We start from the raw sequence: 18,894 nt of genomic DNA on the forward strand, positions 1-18,894 counted from the left end.
TGGTTTTAATGCAAAATACAAACTTCTGCTTTCATGGAATTTTTCACACTTGTGGTTGATGAATTATTCAAGTGCACTTCATTAGCAGCACTTGGCTGTTACTTACCCTCTTAATTCCTTTGGAAGTGGTAATGGTGTACTTAGTTTTTCACAGGACAGCATAAAGTTCTGTGATAGCATGACTGTATTTTTTTCCAGCAAGAAAATATTTTTAATTCATGTATAATTTTTTTAATTGAACGTACTATCTAAGCCTTTTGCAGATTCAGCATACCCCAACTGAGATTTATGATTTTGTGGCAGGATGATGGCAGTCAATTTTGAACATAATGGGGTTTTTTTTAATTTTTTTCATGCCTTTTTATCTTAATATAAGACAATCCACATGTTCTGTTTATTTGTTTGGGTAAACCTGCAGTCAACTGAGACTGAAAAAGTCACTTGGATAAGTGACGAAACATGAAAAGAACGCATGAAGAGAATCAACTTTTTGGGATTTTCTTACCTGGATAATCGAGTATGCATCAACACATCCTTACTGTACGTTTCCTGTGACTGCCACAACATGTAAACATTCAACCCCAATACTGTGGTTTAAAATTTGCATGGCTTGAATACACCCTGACAAAAGAGTCTTCTTCCTCTCCAGTTTTGTAAATGAACAGAGGGAAATCTGGCTTCACAAATACAGAGGAGAGTGACTCGAGAACACAAGAATGAGCACGTCGTTCTTTCCTTATCACTACAGTGACATATTTTTCCACAATATCGGATTATAGCCAAAATGAGTTTTAACAGAGAGAATAGATATGAACGCCATGAAGAAGGAATCCATGTGGGCGTGACTCACCAGCCACAACACCTGAGACAAAAGTACATAATGGGACTTTTTGGGTGATAACAGAGTCCAGCTTGACAAAACAGACATTGGAACCTGGTTCAAGTGCCTAAAACAACAATTTGCACAAAGACTGGTAAATACATGCATGATAATTTAGCGTTTTCTGCTTTGTTTTTCTGTTCCTTATTTTAAGTCTTTGCTGTTTCTTGTACTTAGTTACCTATTTATATACTTGTTATCAATTATACAATCATTGTTTACATAGTTGCACTGAAAGTTTATCTTCTTCTTCGTCTTATCTTCTGCTTCATCCTGTGGTGGAACATATTGTTACAAGAATAACTTTAGCCTTTATGCACTTCCTATTTCTTCCTGTGTCATCTTTGGGTTATAGCGATGACAAAGCTACACATCAGCATATTTTTTAAAACAATACTTTTCACATGAAACACACATAAGTTGACTTGTAATCAGCCAATGAAAACCAGGTTCACTGTCTCAATATGTGGAACTAGGGACAAAAAGAAGTGAGAGCCACTGGTCACTTTGGAGCTTTGCCAAATTTATATCCAAACTTCGACACACTCAGTGGGAGGCATCTTATCTTTTATGATGACAACCTGGTGCTGAGCAGGACACAGCAATGTTTACAATGGCACAATAGAATTAACCAATAAACCTCATAGAAGTTCAAACAAAAATGATAAGAAGTGACACCTCCAGTCATGTCCTGTCACTCTTTTTAGTACAGACCAAACACCCGCCATTGAACTCAGTGAGCTGCAAACACACTCAAAGGTGCTGGACTATGGCAAGTTCTCTGGTTGAAGCCCTTATAATGTTAGAATTTTCCTCCTGGGAATTAACTGTTGCTTAAACATGGTTACCTGCAGTTAAACATTCACTGCTGTGAACAAGCTTTTGCCCCTTTTGTGATTTTTTTTTTTCCAGATTTGTCACATTCACATGTTTCAGCTCATCCAGCTAATTATAGTATTACACAAAGTTAGCCTGGGTAAATGCAAAATGAAACCTAATAACTGGTTTTGCCACCCTTGTCATTCCTGCCAAGGGTGGCAAAACCAGAACTGCAATTAAGTGCAAGTAACTGGCAGTGACACTTTCATTGTGGAGGAGTTTTGACCCATTTCCATGCTGGTAGACTTTCAAGCATGAACAGCTTATTTATTGTCATGCAAAATCGTAGTCAGCAGTAATTTTTTTACTTGAACTTTCCCATGGATGCCATTTTTTTGCCTCTTTCTTGTTGTTAAATCGTGAACTCTGACCTTAAATGGGGAAAGTGAGGCCTACAGTTCTTTGGATGTGGTTCTGGGTTCTTTTGCAGCCTCCGGGATGAGGCATTTTGGTAAGCTGGCCACTCCTTGTCATGTCCACCACTGTCCCAGGTTTTCTTAATTTGTGGATAATGGCTCTCAGTGTTGCTTAATTGAGTCCCAAAGCCTCCTTAATTTTATCAGACAAGTTCTATTTACGTGTGTTCTTATAGTTTTCTCCCTTAATAAACGAAATCATTGACAATTAAAAACTGTATTTACTCTGGTTAATTTTGTCAACTATTACTTCTTGCAAGCTTTTTAATTCAATTGAATTTGACCATTGGATAGCAATTTGAATTCATTTACATTTAATTTATATGGCACCAAATCACAACAGCAGTTGCCTCAAGGTGCTTTGTATTATAAATTAAAGGCCCTAAAATAATACAGAGAAAACAGAGAAAACCCCAATGATCAGATGACCACCTATAAGCAAGCACTTGGTGACAGTGAGAAGAAAAACACGCCGTTTAACAGGAAGAACCGTGCTGCAGAACCTGGCTAAGGAAGAGGCGGCCATATGCCATGACCGGATGGGAGTGAGGTGTGAAAAACAAGACAAAAGACGCACTGTGGAAGAGAGCCAGAGATGAATAATAATGATGATGAAATGCAGAGAGGTGTATAAACACGTAGTGAGTGAGGAAAAAAAAGATGAGCTAAGCATAACTAGAGAAGGATGGTCACCTGATCCTAACCTAACTATAAGCTTACTCAAAAAAGAAAGTTTTAAGCCTAATCTTAAAAGTAGAGATGGTTTCTGTCTCCTGAATCTAGACTGGGAGCTGATTCCAAAGAAGAAGGGCCTGAAAGCTGAAGGCTCTGCCTCCCATTCGACTTTTAAATACTCTAGGAACAACAAGTAAGCCCTCAGTCTGAGAGCAAAGTGCTCTACTGGTGTGACATGATACCATGAGGTCATTAAGATAAGACAGGACCTGATGATTATTCAAGACCTTGTATGTGAGGAGCAGGATTTTATATTTGATAGTGGATTTAACAGGGTGCCAATGAAGAGAAGCCAATATAAGAGAAACATGCTCTCTCTTTCTAGACATTGTCACTAATCTTGCTACAGCATTTTGGATTAACTGAAGGCTTTTCTAGGAGTTTTTAGAAAAAATAGTAATAATGAATTGCGTTATGCAAGAGAGCTAAATGCTATATAACCCTGTGGAACTCCATAATCAACCTGTGTGCATGGAGAAGACTGCCCGTTTACATGAACAAATTGGAGTCTATTAGACAGATGTAATTCAAACCACTCAAATGCAGTACCTTTAATACCTACAGCATGTACTAATCGCTGTAATAAAATATTATTGATGATGAGCTCTGAAACCTCTGCAGATGATCAGTTTTAAAACCACTCTTTCAAGATTTTATGAGTAAAAAGAAAGGTTGGATATTGCTCTGCAAGTAGAGATGGCTTTTTAAGCAATGGTTAATAAAGAAAGGTTTATCATTTTTAATTAATGGTAGGACCTGCCTTGTAGGAAAAGGTAGTGTAAGGTAAATGTGATAAATATGCAAATATGAAAAAATCACGATGGTTTTCACAGCACTGCAACTGCTTTATTTTTTAGGTGATTTTAAAACACCCACTGAAAGCAACAGCGTTGTAACGTCTGTTTAAGAAACCAGACACGTGATGCCGGCTAAAGGCGCGAGACTATGGCAAGCCATTAGTGCCAAAATTCGCCACTTTCCTAACCCGTTTGGTTAAGAAATGGCGTAAAAAACGCCGTTTAATTTTTCAAAACGCCGAAAAAAACGGCGTTCTGTTCCGACAAACGCCGCTTTTTCCGCCGCTCGGATGGCGCCCTGAACGCACCATCCGAGTGACGTAAAAAGCGGCGTTCAAAGACAGACGGAAACGCCGTTTTTTACGTTACTCGGCACAAAACGCCGTTTTTATGCATCTTTGAACGGCGTTTTTTACGGCGTTCTCTGCCAGCTGTAACGGCGTTTAAAACGGCGTTTTATTGAAATTATGCAGGGCACTCCCCATGGTTCCCTCATCCAATTACTTTCAACTCATTTCACCCAATCAAAGAAGAGGAAGTGCAGACCACACTAATGCATCACCGATTCACCTTGCTGCTAAGTGATTGCCTATTCAGTACCAGTGCTTGTCACAGTATTCACTTGTATTATAATCCCACTATGCATTTTGATGTGTTTAAGGCATGATCGAGCAAACAAACGACAGAATACTTTTTCTGAAACCTTAACTGTGTTACCTGTTATGGCAGCTAACAGAAATGAGCAGAGCTAGCTCTGCTCATTTCTGAGCTTCTTTCTTATTTTCCTCTTTACTTCTCTTAACCTTTAACTTATGTTTTAGCAATCAGATCCTGCCATCTTGCATTACCGCTTCGTGCTAGTTATGTTGACTTTTCTCTTCTTTTGTCTCCACTTTTTTCACCCGTGTTTGGACACTCGGCGCATGGCTCCTTTGTTTACATTAGGGATCAGCTGTTAGCGCTGCGCCCTGCAGCTGCGCTACCGGCAGACAGACCCTACATCCCCAGTGAGGGAAGAAACGGGGGTGATGTCTCCCGAGGACACCTCACACACCATCTCTCCTTCCTGTAATCACTTTAAATGTGAGATCGCTCCCTGATATGATTGAGGAGCTAATGACGCTAACCCGGTCACAGTGGCAGTATCCCGGCACTGCCCGGTACTCCCTCTGTGAGTAGGCTGCCCGGCTTCCAGCTGCTGCGGGCGGACAAGACGAGAGACAGCGGTGAGAGGAAAGGAGGGGGGCTGGCAGTGTTTGTTAAAGACGGTTGTGGTATCTCTGGGCACATCGCTGTGAAAGAACAACTCTGCAACACAGACATTGCGCTATTAGCCGTTAGCATCCGTGGAGGTAGCCTGTGACTCTCTGTGGTCCGCAGACTGCAAACGCAATCTCCGAGAGCTCTTCTTCTAATATCAGGGGACTTTAATCATGTCTCGCTGGACTCCACACTGCCCACCTTCACCCAGTATGTGACCTGCCCCCACCGTAGGCAATAAAACATTGTACTTAATGTATGCCAATGAAAAAGTGGCATACAGTTCATCACCTCCCCCTGCCCAGGGAAGATCCGATCGTAACCGAGTGCGTCTTGTCCCTGTGTGTGCAGCCCTTACTGTGCAGGGAGCCACTAATCACCCACGCAGTGCAGAGATGGTCCGCGGAGGGCATATAAATAAATAATAAAAGCAAGTAAATGACAGTATGCTCTTTCTGAAACAAACGGAGACCTTAACTTTTATCAAAATACCGTTTTACTCAGTTTAAAGTAATACCACTGTATAATAGCCTTCAAATTTAATAATGTTAACAGTATCTCAGGAATATTTTTGCCCTTTCAACATGCATTAAAAAAATAGATATACAGTTTTGAATCAGACCTGTATGTACGTTTTCTCAAAATTGACGTAAATAAGTAATCTCAAGAACCTGAAATAATAGTTTCCCACGTAAACTGGAGATGTCCTTGTCAATGTCATCAGAGTACTGTGGATGTCTTACACGAATTTGAAACATAAAACCAGAGTGGCACATGACAGTGTTGCACATAACATAACTAGTTTATATGACATGAAGTTATAAAAAAAAAAAAAAGAATCCATGTAACTTGGTAATGGCTTCTTTCTGATAACTGTCGGCTGCAGTGTGCATTATCTTGACAAAAGTATAAGATACTGAACCCACTGATATGATGTGGTGGAGGAGCACAAATACCTGGACACCCACATATATACATTTGCTGAACTGGAAGATCAAAACAGAAGCTGTACACAAGCAGTGTATGGGCAGGCTATTTTTTGTTTTAATCACCCACGCAGTGCAGAGATGGTCCGCGGAGGGCATATAAATAAATAATAAAAGCAAGTAAATGACAGTATGCTCTTTCTGAAACAAACGGAGACCTTAACTTTTATCAAAATACCGTTTTACTCAGTTTAAAGTAATACCACTTTTTTCTTTTCGAAATAAGTGGAGACATTAACTTTGATCAAAATTCTTTCCCCCGCCATCTCCCTCCTAAGTGGTTAAACTGTCACACTGCTAGACTGCAACTGCACTCTTTGGTATCAACTTCTGTAATCCTGTAATTTCTGTGTAAAAGAATTAGATTGTGTATTATATTGTTAGTTTATACACCTGTGTGCGTGTGTATTTATGTATGTCCATACACATATATGGACTGTGTTTTACTGTTTTGTGCTTGAAAGACGCCCTCAAATGGAACCAAATTCCTTGTATGTGTTTGCGCATATACTTTTCCAATAGATGCGATTCTGATTGAGATATTTCCCTCTGTATGGCACACACGAGTAAATTAAGTAGAAAAAAATGTCATGTGTATAGCCTCTTTTAAAATTGTTTTTAGGCTTGTAGAGATGACAGTAGGCAAGCAGACAAGTTTCCTGAGGTTGGGCTGAATGAACCTATAACACAGAGATAAACCTAAACAAGCAGAAGGAACTTTAGCTAAATATATTTTCACGTACAGCCAAATGACTGTAATAAAGTAGGTAAGCCGTGACCATAGAAAAAGCAAAGCAATCACTGGATATACTGTCCAAATTGCTACACACTTAAGCATCGTTCACCAACAAACTGAGTCTAACAAATCATTTTCTTTACTTTGGTAATTACAGTTATTGCCTTATGTATAAAATATAATTTTAATACCAGTGTTCATTATCTTGACGTGATTCTTTTTTTTTTTTTTTTTTTTTTTTTTTTACAAAAAAGCTTTACAGCCTCTTACATAATTCTACCACAATTACATAATTGATTTTTAACCAGGTTATAGTGAAAGGCCAGGTGTCAATCTCAGAGTTAACGCCGGAGCTTAAAGTCAGTTTGTTAAAACTGCTTTGTTCTCGAAACCAGTAAAATTAATTCGTAACTTTTAATTCTGAGTTGAGATTGATTCTTCAGTTCTTGGTTTGAGAACAGATGAGGGTAAATTCATTTAACCTTTTACCTTGACTTAAGCACATAATTGTACTACATAGCCCTCGTCAATGGAACCCAATACCAGTATTTGACAGTAACAGGTAAGCCTCAAATTTAATTTTTAAATAGACAAGACACCATGAGAACTGACATTACAATATTTTATTTTACAAAAGTCAGTGTCTTTTAGTTCAAAGTTTGTCTGGCATCTCTTGTACATCTTGAAAATAAAAAACAAAAACCACTCTATGCAGTGTACTATAATTGAACATAAACAACAATATTTCAAAAGAATATTTCTAGATGAATTGTCATTTGAACTATTTCCTGGAAACTTTCTGAACACCACTTATTTTGCATAGCTTGATGCATGAATACCCTAGTTGTCTTAACTGGACTATAAATATAACTATATACACAATGAACAGTCATTTGTAAAAACACTTTTAAAATGTAAAATCTTTAAGAAGCCTGAGTGCCAGGAGCAATCCCCTTTAAGAACATTTACAATAAGAACTTCATCCCAAAAGCCCACATGTTTTAACCACAGCTTCCCAGCATCAGTTCATGTATGCAGCTACACCTTTCCAAATCCCAGGGATCCTTTTAAGGCATCATTCATAAGATCTTTGAATTGATCTTCATCTGCAACACCTCTTGGGAGATACAGGGATAAGCTGCACGTTGATGTGTACGGGATACGCCGCATCCCTGACTCCTGATCGTAGAAGTCGATGTTGCAGGACTGTGGGAACCCCAGTGGTGGAAGTAAGTCAGCCCCAGTTATAAAGACGAGGAGCTCTTCAAATGTGTGGTCCACCTCTCGCTCTGTTAAAATACATACAAGTGTTAAATAAGGTGCAATGTGTAGATTTATAATCAGTTACACTGACTGCATAGTAGAACAGTTGCGTTAATGACTATTTTGGAGTCAAAAACAGGTTGTTAGGCAAAACAATTATTGCAAAGCATTGCATTAAAAAAAAAAAAAAAAAAAAAAAAAATTACTCAAAGCAATCCTGCCCTGCTAAGACAGGAAATTAATTTTGTCCTCCGAGTCAGACCTATATGTCAAGGACTGTTTATGCAATGTGTATTTTTTTTAAAGAAGTTATTCATTCTGTCCTTGCAAGAGTACATTGGCTTTCTAGTGATGTCACATTTGCGTGGGTGTTGTCATTGCACCACTCGATTACTCTAAGACACTAATATACAGGAGGTTTCGTTATAGTCAACGTAATACCTGAAGGTTCTAGTTAGGCAGTGCATCTAATTAACAAATGACCTTTGTCTCAAAGGGAGACAAGTTTCAAATTGTGTTATTCTATCTTAAACACTGCAAAAACACTGGGGGTGATCGTGGCTCAAGAGTCTTGAGTCTTGTAATCGGAAGGTTGCCGGTTCGAGCCCCGGCTCGGACAGTCTCGGTCGTTGTGTCCTTGGGCGAGACACTTCACCCGTTGCCTACTGGTGGTGGTCAGAGGGCCCGGTGGCGCCAGTGCCCGGCAGCCTCACCTCTGTCAGTGTGGCTGTGGCTACAATGTAGCTGCCATCACCAGTGTGTGAATGACTGCTTTAGTAAAGCGCTATACAAATACAGGCCATTTACCATTTACTTAATTCTCAGATGTGCTAATACAATTGAATCATAAATTTTACCATATTTTAAATACAAGTATGTAATATAACTATTTAATATTTTAGTGTTAGAAGTTTTCGGTCATGTAATAAAATTAATGTTTTACCAGAAATCACAATGAAAATCAAATTACATCCTATCAGTCTAAACAAGCAAGATCTGGTAGAGATGACAGAGGATAAAAGAAATAATCTTCCAAAAATATTTGTTGTAGGTGGTTTCCTTTCAAATACCTCACCTAAAAAGGTAAAATAATCAAAAACTTCCTCATATGCTCTAAGAAGGGGTGGATTTTGCAAAGTTCTAAGGTTTTATTGCACCCAAGTGTTGTTTCGATTTAGTTGTCTGTATTTTGTATTGTGGACACTGTATTTAACATGAAATGCCTGAAGCAATTCAAACAGAAACAAGACATGTGTTGTATTCTATGTACTCACCCTGAATGGCCATAAGCCACCATTCCCACTGAAAGATGGTTGCTTCCTCTTCTTCACGTCTGTTACTTCCAGCTGGACTCCATCCAATGGTGAAGAGATGCTGGAAGCTGTTCCTTGTAAGTTTATTTCCTGCATTTGTAAATACAGGAAGGAACTGCTTCCAGCATCTCTTCACCATTTGCCAGAACCGACCACATGAGTCCATACCGGCAACAAACTGCTGAATCATGCTGGCAACCCTGTTGACCACAGATTGTACTCTCAATTCATACAACATAGCAAAATTGTGAAACAAAACAAAAAGTTTTGTCAATTTAAACACCACCTTAACTGCAATACAGATATAAACTCAGCAGATTGATGATTTGTTTAAGTGTTAACTATTAGGGGGGAACACAATGGGAAGACGAGCACTGACCAGGAAAGTACTTTGTAATTTTCTAACAAATTCTCACCTGTGAAACGCAAAATGAGATACAATCTCGCCCCTTATCCTCTTAACATCAAGTAGTGTGGCAGTGTAGATGTCAGGGATACCACAGCCTGCAATCCAGTCCCCAAGGTGACTTTTCAAGTCTGCCAGGTCTTCTGGGGTGCTGCAGCTGGAAACCTTGAAAATTAGGCACCTCCATAAATACATACGTTTAAAGCATTCACTAAGTGTACTTACATTTTGAGACGTTCCACTGATGAGTTAAGCTATGCATTGCGTTTCACTGAATTTAATTACACCTCAGCATGCACACAGTTTTACCTTTTCTATGTTCTGTTTGACGTCTTCGTCCATGAAGACCTCTACATCGAAGTCATCAAGAGATGTCTTCTGGCCACACATCATACAGAACAGGTGTCTGTTGATACACCGTGGCCCTGGCCCATTGTGTGCTATCGACCAAGCAATCAGTTTACCAGCCGTATAAAACTTGTTGCTTGACAGCAACTGCTGGCTATAGCTGAACAACAGACTGCCAGGCTTCCCCTCAAAAATCCCTAGGGAATTCTGAGTTTCGACCATAAGTAATCTGCAGGAAAAGATAGTAAAAAATAAAAAAAATTGAGTCAAATTGTGATTTCATCTTTGCAACAACAAAAAACACATTCATGCATTCTATTATTGTGTGGGAGAGATGGGAATGGGTTACCGAAAAAATTCCCGCCTTGGGCCTCCATAATCATCGGCCATTTCACCAACAAATTCAATATTTGGCAATTTATGCCAGGCAAAATATGACTTGGAAAGTGCCATGCAGGCACTATGTAGGATTTTCCTACGTCGGGCTATTATTGCACAATAATTGCTGGTGTCAAGATGCATTTCCTGGAAATCTTTCATCACAGTCGCAAGGTCCATCTCGTCCTGAAGAAGGGGGGGGGGGGAGGAGAGAGAGAGAGAGAGAAGGGTCATGACTACATGAAACACATACACAGCAGTTCTGGCAGTGTTGTTCATGAGACATACATGCGAGTCATTTTGTTCAGGGGAAGCCAGGACAGCCTCATCCAGGTCTGATACTTCTGACTCTGCAGAGTCGATGTAAAACTCTTCCCTAAACAGAACAAATGCATTTGATTTTTTTAATATCATGTATACATACTGAAATGGAATGACTCATCTGATAAAAGAATCTGATTTCACATTATTTGGTCCTTGATTGCATCTGTTGGAGCCATTTGGATTTAAACAAATTTCAAAATATTAAAATATAAAGTTTGTTGTTAGTTTACTTCTATTTCTGGGTTAATCATTTTTTTATTTGTAGGTTAATGCTCACTTCATTGTTTTGTTGTTTATCTTATCAAGTCAGCCAGGAAGAATTTCAGGGCTATTTTTGATAACTTAAGAGACTGGTATAAGACCAGCATGCACTGAGATGGGCCTTTTGTTTTGTTTGTTTGTTTTTTAATTTGAGAGACAAGCAGCATGAAGGAACACAAATGGATCTTGTTATTGGTTGCCAAAATGGATCAATAAACTATAAAATGCAACTTTCAAGTTTTGACAGTGCAGTTTTCCTGCGCACAAAAGATTATCACAGGCCAGCAGTGTCTTCTTTTCCTTTTTTTGTGAAACATAAGGAACTGCCCATTTACTGGGAATAGTTTGGGTGATTTGTAGTTCCAAGTGTCTGAATGGTCAGGCTGACTAAAGTGTTATCGATGCATTTTCAGCAATTAAAAATACCTATATCATGACATCAACAAATCTGAAAAACATGAAAAAGCAAAACAGAAACCGAATGAGGCAATTAAACCATTGGTCTATATTCAGAGCACATAAATGTTATCAGTTCAATACATGCAACCTTTCAAATTTTAATATTCGCTGGTCTCACCCCGTATATTGTACTTATTGAGTGTCTATTTACCTATAGTGTGTGCTTTATAAGTTCCAGTTTACACTTAAGTTTTGGCATGTTATTCAACAACTACCACTTGCCTGTTAACCTCTGGTTCCTGGAGACCATGCCTACTAGAATGAGCTGTATGGTTTTCATGCAGACCACTGCAAAGGAATAGCAGAAATATTTCATAGCAGGAAGAGGACCCCAATGCAGATATTTATTGATCTAGACTACACAAAATGATCCAAGTTATAATAATGATATAATTAGTTTGTACCAAACTAGTTTTTACCAAAAAAATAAATGAAATTGTGCAATAGTTTAAGATTAAAATTCCAACTCATAAACAAACAGAGTGCCATTTACCTGATAACCTCTGGCTCCTGTACATTGTGCCTGCTATGGTCAGGTGTCTCGGTGTCATGCAGCACACTGCAATATGGTAAATATTGTTGATGAGAGGGTGTAATGCATTTACAGTGCTACAGTCCAAAGGCAGTTGTCAAAGACTTACATTGCCATCTCAGACTGCACAACTTCTCCACCAGTTGAGTCCTCATTGGCCTCTGTAATCTAAAACACCAGATTATTAAAATATAAAAGAAATGGACCAACAAATGACAAACAAGAACAGAGGACAACACGCCAACTGGCAGGGAAACACACAAGGCTTAAATACATACTGAGGTGATTAGGGAATGTGAAACAGGAGGAGAGCACAGCTGGGACTCATCAGACATGACGAGGCAAAACTCAACACATTGACATAGTACACAGACTTTCAAAGTAAAACAGGAAACTGAACAGACGTGGACTAACCTAGGGGATACGGTGACAGAACAAGAGACACACTGACAGAGACGACTGTATACTAACAGAACACAGAACCACGACCTAAGAAGGAGAACACAAGAAATGCCCAGGACCTAGGAAGTTAGGAATACTAGCGACAGAAATCAAACCCAAGAGAATCAAAACACATCATGAAATCAAAGCTAACTAATACAAACAGAAAAACACCGAGTCCACAGACTCAGGACCGTGACACTTTGGGTAGGTAGAACTTAGGATAACTGAGGGGGAAAAAAATAAATAAATAAATAAAGGAAAGGTTAAGGACATTAACAAAAGACAATGAAAAAGCCAGAACCCAGGAAACTAAGATTACAAGAACAAAATGACCCTAACCCTAAAATACTGTTAGACCACAGTTGAAGCTTGCTCTACTGCATTTCTGTTATTAACAGTGAATCAATTGGCGGGGCATTATTTAAGCATAGCCATCTGGCATAGTGATCAGATGAATGTCTCAAATCCTTTGGGGAAAATCACAGCATTTATTATTCTGAGCAGTAACATGTTAAAGATGTCTTATACAATACTAGGGTGACTGGAGCGCCACTGAGTTACAGTAATAGTGACAATTATGCCATATCAGCCACCCGAGTGGAACATTTGAATACCTTTGGACGGATATAAAGATTGGAGCGACCCAGTAGGTTTCTTGCTCTAATTTCTTGGGGCGTCTCCTCTTCAAGAGGAAGAATGAGCCGCTGTCCATTCACTTTGCATAGATCGAACTGCAAGGGTATGTCTGCAATATTGTCCCGTAGTGCCTGCCTGAATTCAGCTGCATTTAGGTTTACAGGAACGACCACCCGAGTAGCAGGAGTGGCATCTGTAATCAAATTTAAACCAAATTAGCTTTCCCTAAAAACGGAAAAGGGTAAATTGTCACATTGTAGTGTCTCAACATCAACTTATTGGTGCAAGGAAATAAAGATTACAAAGGTGCTAAAAATCTAATGCCAAATTATACAATTTGTAAACAACTGACACCATGATGTAATTCTCATTTTTCAAACCCATCACTCCAAATAATTAATATTAATATAAATATTGATTACCCCTATGAGATCGGTAGTGTGTCAGTGTGGGATTCCTTAGTACTGACACCTTAAACGTTAACTGGCGATGTCTGGTTCTCCCGCCTCTTGGTCTGCGCACTGGCCCACCTCCGTGCTGTTGGCGGAAAACTCCAAAGCTATCATTAGACCATGAGATAATTTTAGTGAAACTAATCACACAGAGACACCCCCCCCCCCCCAAGAAAAAAAAGAAAAGAAAACCACCCAACACACTCAGAGTAAGGAATGAGTGTTCAATCGGTGTTTATTGCATGCATTTTTCGATTGTCTCGCAAATTAAATGCTCCCTGAAACTATGGGATATGCTACATTTATAAACTAAAATCTTTATGCATAAATGCACATAACAGGGATTAAAATGACTGTCATGTGAAGTCGTCAATCTAGGATAGACATTTATGATTACAGAATTTGTTGTTGAATTGTAACAGATAATTAGTAAACGAGCCATTTATTATTTAAAAATGTAAAAGTTATTTCCTTTTGCAAAAACAAAAAAGGCGCAAAGCTAAAAGCTTGCCAATAGAGTAACCACCACCAAAGCATTTCACCTTTGTAGAAGAGATGTCCCCTCTTCACTGTCATCTTGATTCAGTAGCCGGTTAAATTGGGCATTCATTCTGTCTCTGATATCAGTGACTCTCCGTCGAAATGCAGCGCTCCGTTCGGACATGACTGTTCCCAAAAAGTCCGCCAAAAGGCTTGGCAGAAATATATATATAGCATCCCTAAAATTCAAAGTACGGCGGGAGAAGGTACATTGTTTGTGATTGGATAAGCAAGACTGAAGGTTGTGTTTTTTTTTTAATCCACCCCTTACCACAACCTGTGATCAGAATTTGTGTTAACCAATCACAGTCAACCTCATATTTGTGTTGTCTCAATCAAGCTATGTGCGACAAACTACATACAGATGAATGCATGCGAAATCTCTGCGCCAACAAAAAACACCGTAAGTACCCTAGTTAATCTCAATTATTGTTCGTCTTTGCTAACTAAAAGCTAAGCGATGATTCAAAAACATTGCTTTGTCCTTTTAAGCACATGTTATATGTTAGCTTTGTATTGTAGTAAGCGAAAAAAAAGTCATGCTGAGAACCTTCACAGACAAGTCATGCTAACCTTTGTCCGTTAGGAATGTTGCCAACATGCCATTTTAGGTGAGGCATGTTAATAAGGTCTTTAATATGGTACTCCGTTTAGCCACTTTATATTATTTAAAATACGGTTTTATATCACTTGTTACATTAGCCGGATTAGGCTACACGTTACTGCACTGCCATCCCAGATAGCAAGACGACATTGAATTGATGTTGATTTTTTTTCTATAAAGTACCGGAGAAAGTAGATTGAATGTTCTTTTGTTATCACTGATTTATGGTCTAGTTACAGTTCACTAGCTATGTCGACGTGCAATTTAGGTATATCTGACCGGTAAATTAAAGCAGCGATCACCTGGACTGTTCCGTATCACCCCTCTCACAGTGGTACATCCCTCCAGGTAACCATTCACAAGTCTTGTACAGTAGAGCGGGAATTAATCTCAGCGGAATTGAGAGGAGAAAGTGGATGCAAGCTGCCGTTAAACTTGACTGAAGAAGAAGAGAGGAGAAAGTAGAGAAATGAATAAAGAACAGTCAGTATATGCAGAAAAGAAATAATAAAGTTAAAAGACAGCATGGTCTTCATGAACCCAGGGTACAATACAAAAATGTCGTTTTATTTAAGTGAGCAAAACAATGTAGACCATGTTCATTTTGGTAATTAGTTGGAAAAAAAAAACTAATGACAGCATTTAAAATAAACAAAGATGAATAACATGGATGGGAACATTTGACAATGGAATCGGAACATTATCAAAAATGATTTTTCAGATCTGCTGAGTAGAAGATGCGGAGATTCAAATTTTTAACTTGGGTGTGTGTTTGAAATATGAAAATATTGGTTGACATCGTTGACATACTGCTATTAAAGATAGGAATATGTATGAAACGTAGATTCAAAAGCTCTATTAACAGAACTATAACCTGTTAGAATGTGACATTTATTTCAGATGCATTCTGTAACTGTTCACAGTCCCAATACTTAGTGATGACATAGTGTTTCCAAAAGTGCTCAGTCACAATTTTCAGAAGACTAACATGAAATTTTTTGATTTATTTAAATATATAAACCTGTTGAAAGCAATAATTTAAATTTTTGTCTTTGTAGAATCACAGTACAAAGTATGGCCTGGAGGATTTTCATCTCAAGGTGCAAGAACATTCATAATGACTGTACACGGCGGCTGCTGATGGACGATGTTGGGCCAGATGTGCTACAGTTAGCGTTAAGGAGGTATGATGAAAGCATGATGGAAAACATTTAACATTTTAACTTGCATAAAATGTTTAAGGGGAATATGGCCTGAAAATATAACATGAATTAAGAAGTAATTTTTTGATGTCTTTGAGGTTGGAGACAATGCAGAGAAGCCTTCGGTGGGCAAGAGGAAGACTGATCAGTGTAACTGCAGCAGATCAACTTCTGCGTGACTTGGCTGAATTGATTCAGGAGGTCGAACTGTCTACTCAGCATGGCCAACAAGGTAAGCACATATTGTGTCGATTCCTTGACTGATCAAAAGTGTGAAATAAATTATGACTCTGTCTTAACCTATTTTCCAAATACACCAAACGCTTATATATTTTCAGGCTCTTTTGGATACCAGGCACCAGTGGTTTTCAACAGAGGTAGAGGCAGATCCCTTTACCTTATCACTCGGGAACAGCTTTCATTCCTGAAGTCATGTGGATTCACTGCACCTCAGATGGCTGATATTTTGAATGTTTCACTTCGTACAATTCGAAGACGTCTGCGGTCAGTGACTTTTGAAACCAGTGTGACTTTCAGTTCTTTTGTGACACACACCCACTGTTTATTCAAATTAAATGGTATTGTGAAATTGTAAAAATTAGTATATTTGAATGTGCACTAACTAGTCAAGTAATGATGTGTGTTGTTATGGCAGTGATAAAATACTCGTGTTCTTTTTGTCTGATTTCAGACAGTATAATTTCACCCGTGCATCAATGTATGCGGAACTGACTGACAGTGCGCTGGATGAACATGTGCAGGACATTGTCGCTGGCAATGAACAAATTGGTCCTGAGGCTGTCAGAGCCTCCCTGCGAGTACGTGGACTACGTGTACAGCGAAGGAGGGTTCGAGCAAGCATGCTACGGATAAATCCTGGAGCAGCTGCCATAAGAGCAGTTTTGCGGAGACCAGAACGAAGAACATATCAGGTTGCAGGTCCAAACTCATTGTGGCACATTGATGGAAATCACAAGCTGATAAGGTAACCAAGCACACTGATTTGTTGAACACCTATTTTGACCAAAGTGAAATTCAGCATTACATCAAATATAACTGTTGAACAGTAAGACACATCCAATAGAGCCAGGCCCTGTGATGGGCAGTCCTCTAACACAACTGGTTATGTTTAAAGGGGAAAATGAGAGAACACAGACATCGCAAGCAACGTACAGACAAACTTGACATGCAATAGTGCCATGTAAAGCAATTAAGAGTGTGTGTTTCCATTGTTTCAATAACAAAGCAGAAATAAGATTTTTCTTCTTATGGACCACTGTTTTAGGTGGAGGATAGTCATTCATGGGGCTATTGATGGATACAGTCGTCTTGTGGTCTTCCTTCATGCCTCAAACAACAACCGTAGCAGTACTGTTTTATCAAGTTTCATCAGAGCCGTGGTATCCTATGGTGTACCCTCGAGGGTCCGGACAGACAGAGGAGGGGAAAACAATGCTGTCTGCCTGATGATGAACATTTTCAGAGGCTTTGATCGTGGAAGTGCCCTAAGAGGAAGGAGTACCCATAATCAGAGAATTGAGAGGCTCTGGGGTGATCTGTGGCGAGGAATGACCAATGTGTACTGTGATTTATTTCACCACCTGGAGGAGGAAGGCATCATTGACATTGACAATGAAATGCACCTTTGGGCTCTCCATTACATCTATCTCCCAAGGATCAACAGAGATTTGAAAGACTTCACTCAACAGTGGAACAATCATGGCTTGCGGACAGAGAGACACTTGAGCCCATTACAGATTTTTGTCCGAGGCAGCCTCCAGCAACAGGGCCGAGCCTCAACTGCCATGCAGGACATCTTTCAGACCAGAGCAGCTGCTGCTGATGGGACTATTGGTGGGACAGCTGATGGTGGTGTGACAGCCACTGAGAGTGAGACGACTGCTGCTCAGGGCTCAGGTGCAGATTCTGGTGGTGGTGCTGCTGCTCATGGTACAGATGAGCTGGGATTGCTGGTCGACTGGCCTGAGAGGATTACTGTGCCAGACATTGAATTTACTCTGGACGGAATGGTGATGGAGCAAGTGGTAGAACTGTTTAATCCACTAAGTGGCACCAGAGGGAGTCATGGTATTGAGCTCATCACTGGCTTAATATACTTTCTGGACTCCACATATCACTGAGACAGTTCAATTAATGACTGAAACATAATAGCAGCAAGTGGAAAGACTTCAAAATATCTAGGTGACTGGATACATATAATGTGAAAAGTTATGATACGTGTTTACTATGTACCATTGAGTAGTGGTGTAAATGCTGTTAAAATGTTCTGTGTGGATTTCATGATGTAGATGACTGATTTATAATAAGTTACATAATATCATGAATATATATATAGTTTGTGTTGAAATGTCTTTATTTGAAATGTACATGTGTAAAGTGTAAGAGCTAGTGTCTCGTGAGAATACCCTTAACGAGAGTACACGAGACTTTGCATGGACTGCGAGGGAGCAGATGTCTCTCATGAAGCGATTTTAAGTTAAAAGTTTACTAAAAGAAAAAGCAACACAAGGACTTAAGGACCTCTTTTCAGGACAAGCAGCCAACGAGGTATTTGTCATTTGAGAAATGTTGTTATTTGTGTTTGGACTTAATATGTGCACTCTAAAGTTGCTAATTGATTTGTACTGTTCGCTTGTGACCAGTTCTCATGGTGTATCGGCGTACTGGTGATGGTGAAGCCAAGGAGAGAAGGCCCAAGTAATAAACGCCCGTTTCAAAGAACCGACCTGTGTCTGTGTTGTTGTGAATTCTGTCATGGAAATCAGTGCATTTCCTGAAAGAAATCTCTCCTTCCGGGTCATCCGTGGATCGAGTTTCCTTCGAGACGTGGGCAGCGATAAGCAGAGTTTTGTATAAGATTAATTATTCAAAGTAAGCTCAGGTATGCCGTTCAGCGGGTTAGTTACAGCGCCGGGAGTAGCCTGGGAGAACAAAATGATACAGAGACTGCTTTCCCAAAATCAACTCAAAGTTTATTCTTCTGTGCAGGGTTTTTATAGGCAGAAGGGTAAAAGTGTGTCAA

General features: G+C 39.3%; 2 protein-coding genes across 2 annotated transcripts; one reads left to right on the forward strand and one right to left on the reverse strand.

Annotated features, from left to right (window-relative positions):
* Window positions 1-7,297: 7,297 nt before the first annotated feature.
* LOC146693913 (putative E3 ubiquitin-protein ligase HERC4) lies at window positions 7,298-14,221 on the reverse strand. The gene is made up of 12 exons (XM_085429939.1): window positions 14,048-14,221; window positions 13,476-13,612; window positions 13,032-13,246; window positions 12,083-12,141; window positions 11,935-12,000; window positions 11,664-11,729; window positions 10,686-10,773; window positions 10,369-10,583; window positions 9,981-10,248; window positions 9,682-9,836; window positions 9,227-9,465; window positions 7,298-7,978 (listed from the first exon to the last, which is right to left on the reverse strand). Exons 1-12 carry the CDS (start codon window positions 14,167-14,169, stop codon window positions 7,728-7,730), a joined length of 1,881 nt encoding a protein of 626 aa, XP_085286065.1. The 5' UTR covers window positions 14,170-14,221; the 3' UTR covers window positions 7,298-7,727.
* Window positions 13,967-18,458, forward strand: LOC146693914 (uncharacterized). Its single transcript, XM_085429937.1, has 6 exons — window positions 13,967-14,448; window positions 15,708-15,833; window positions 15,950-16,083; window positions 16,190-16,355; window positions 16,543-16,836; window positions 17,137-18,458. The coding sequence occupies exons 1-6, from the start codon at window positions 14,414-14,416 to the stop codon at window positions 17,990-17,992; spliced, it is 1,611 nt and encodes a 536-aa protein (XP_085286063.1). The 5' UTR covers window positions 13,967-14,413; the 3' UTR covers window positions 17,993-18,458.
* Window positions 18,459-18,894: the final 436 nt, after the last annotated feature.

This window comes from Copadichromis virginalis, linkage group LG14 (assembly GCF_057382275.1).
Source record: "Copadichromis virginalis isolate Kocher_CV1m ecotype Utaka linkage group LG14, C_Virginalis_male_GT1.1, whole genome shotgun sequence".
Taxonomy (NCBI): Eukaryota; Metazoa; Chordata; class Actinopteri; order Cichliformes; family Cichlidae; genus Copadichromis; species Copadichromis virginalis.

Coding starts and splice junctions, on each gene's coding strand:
- LOC146693914 (XM_085429937.1), top strand. CDS start 14,414: ATGCATGCGAAATCTCTGCGCCAACAAAAAACACC. Junction 14,449..15,707: donor CTGCGCCAACAAAAAACACC/GTAAGTACCCTA, acceptor TTGTCTTTGTAG/AATCACAGTACAAAGTATGG. Junction 15,834..15,949: donor CTACAGTTAGCGTTAAGGAG/GTATGATGAAAG, acceptor GATGTCTTTGAG/GTTGGAGACAATGCAGAGAA.
- LOC146693913 (XM_085429939.1), bottom strand. CDS start 14,169: ATGTCCGAACGGAGCGCTGCATTTCGACGGAGAGTCACTGATATCAGA. Junction 13,247..13,475: donor ACACTACCGATCTCATAGGG/GTAATCAATATT, acceptor ATTTGATTACAG/ATGCCACTCCTGCTACTCGG. Junction 9,837..9,980: donor TCAAACAGAACATAGAAAAG/GTAAAACTGTGT, acceptor CTAATTTTCAAG/GTTTCCAGCTGCAGCACCCC.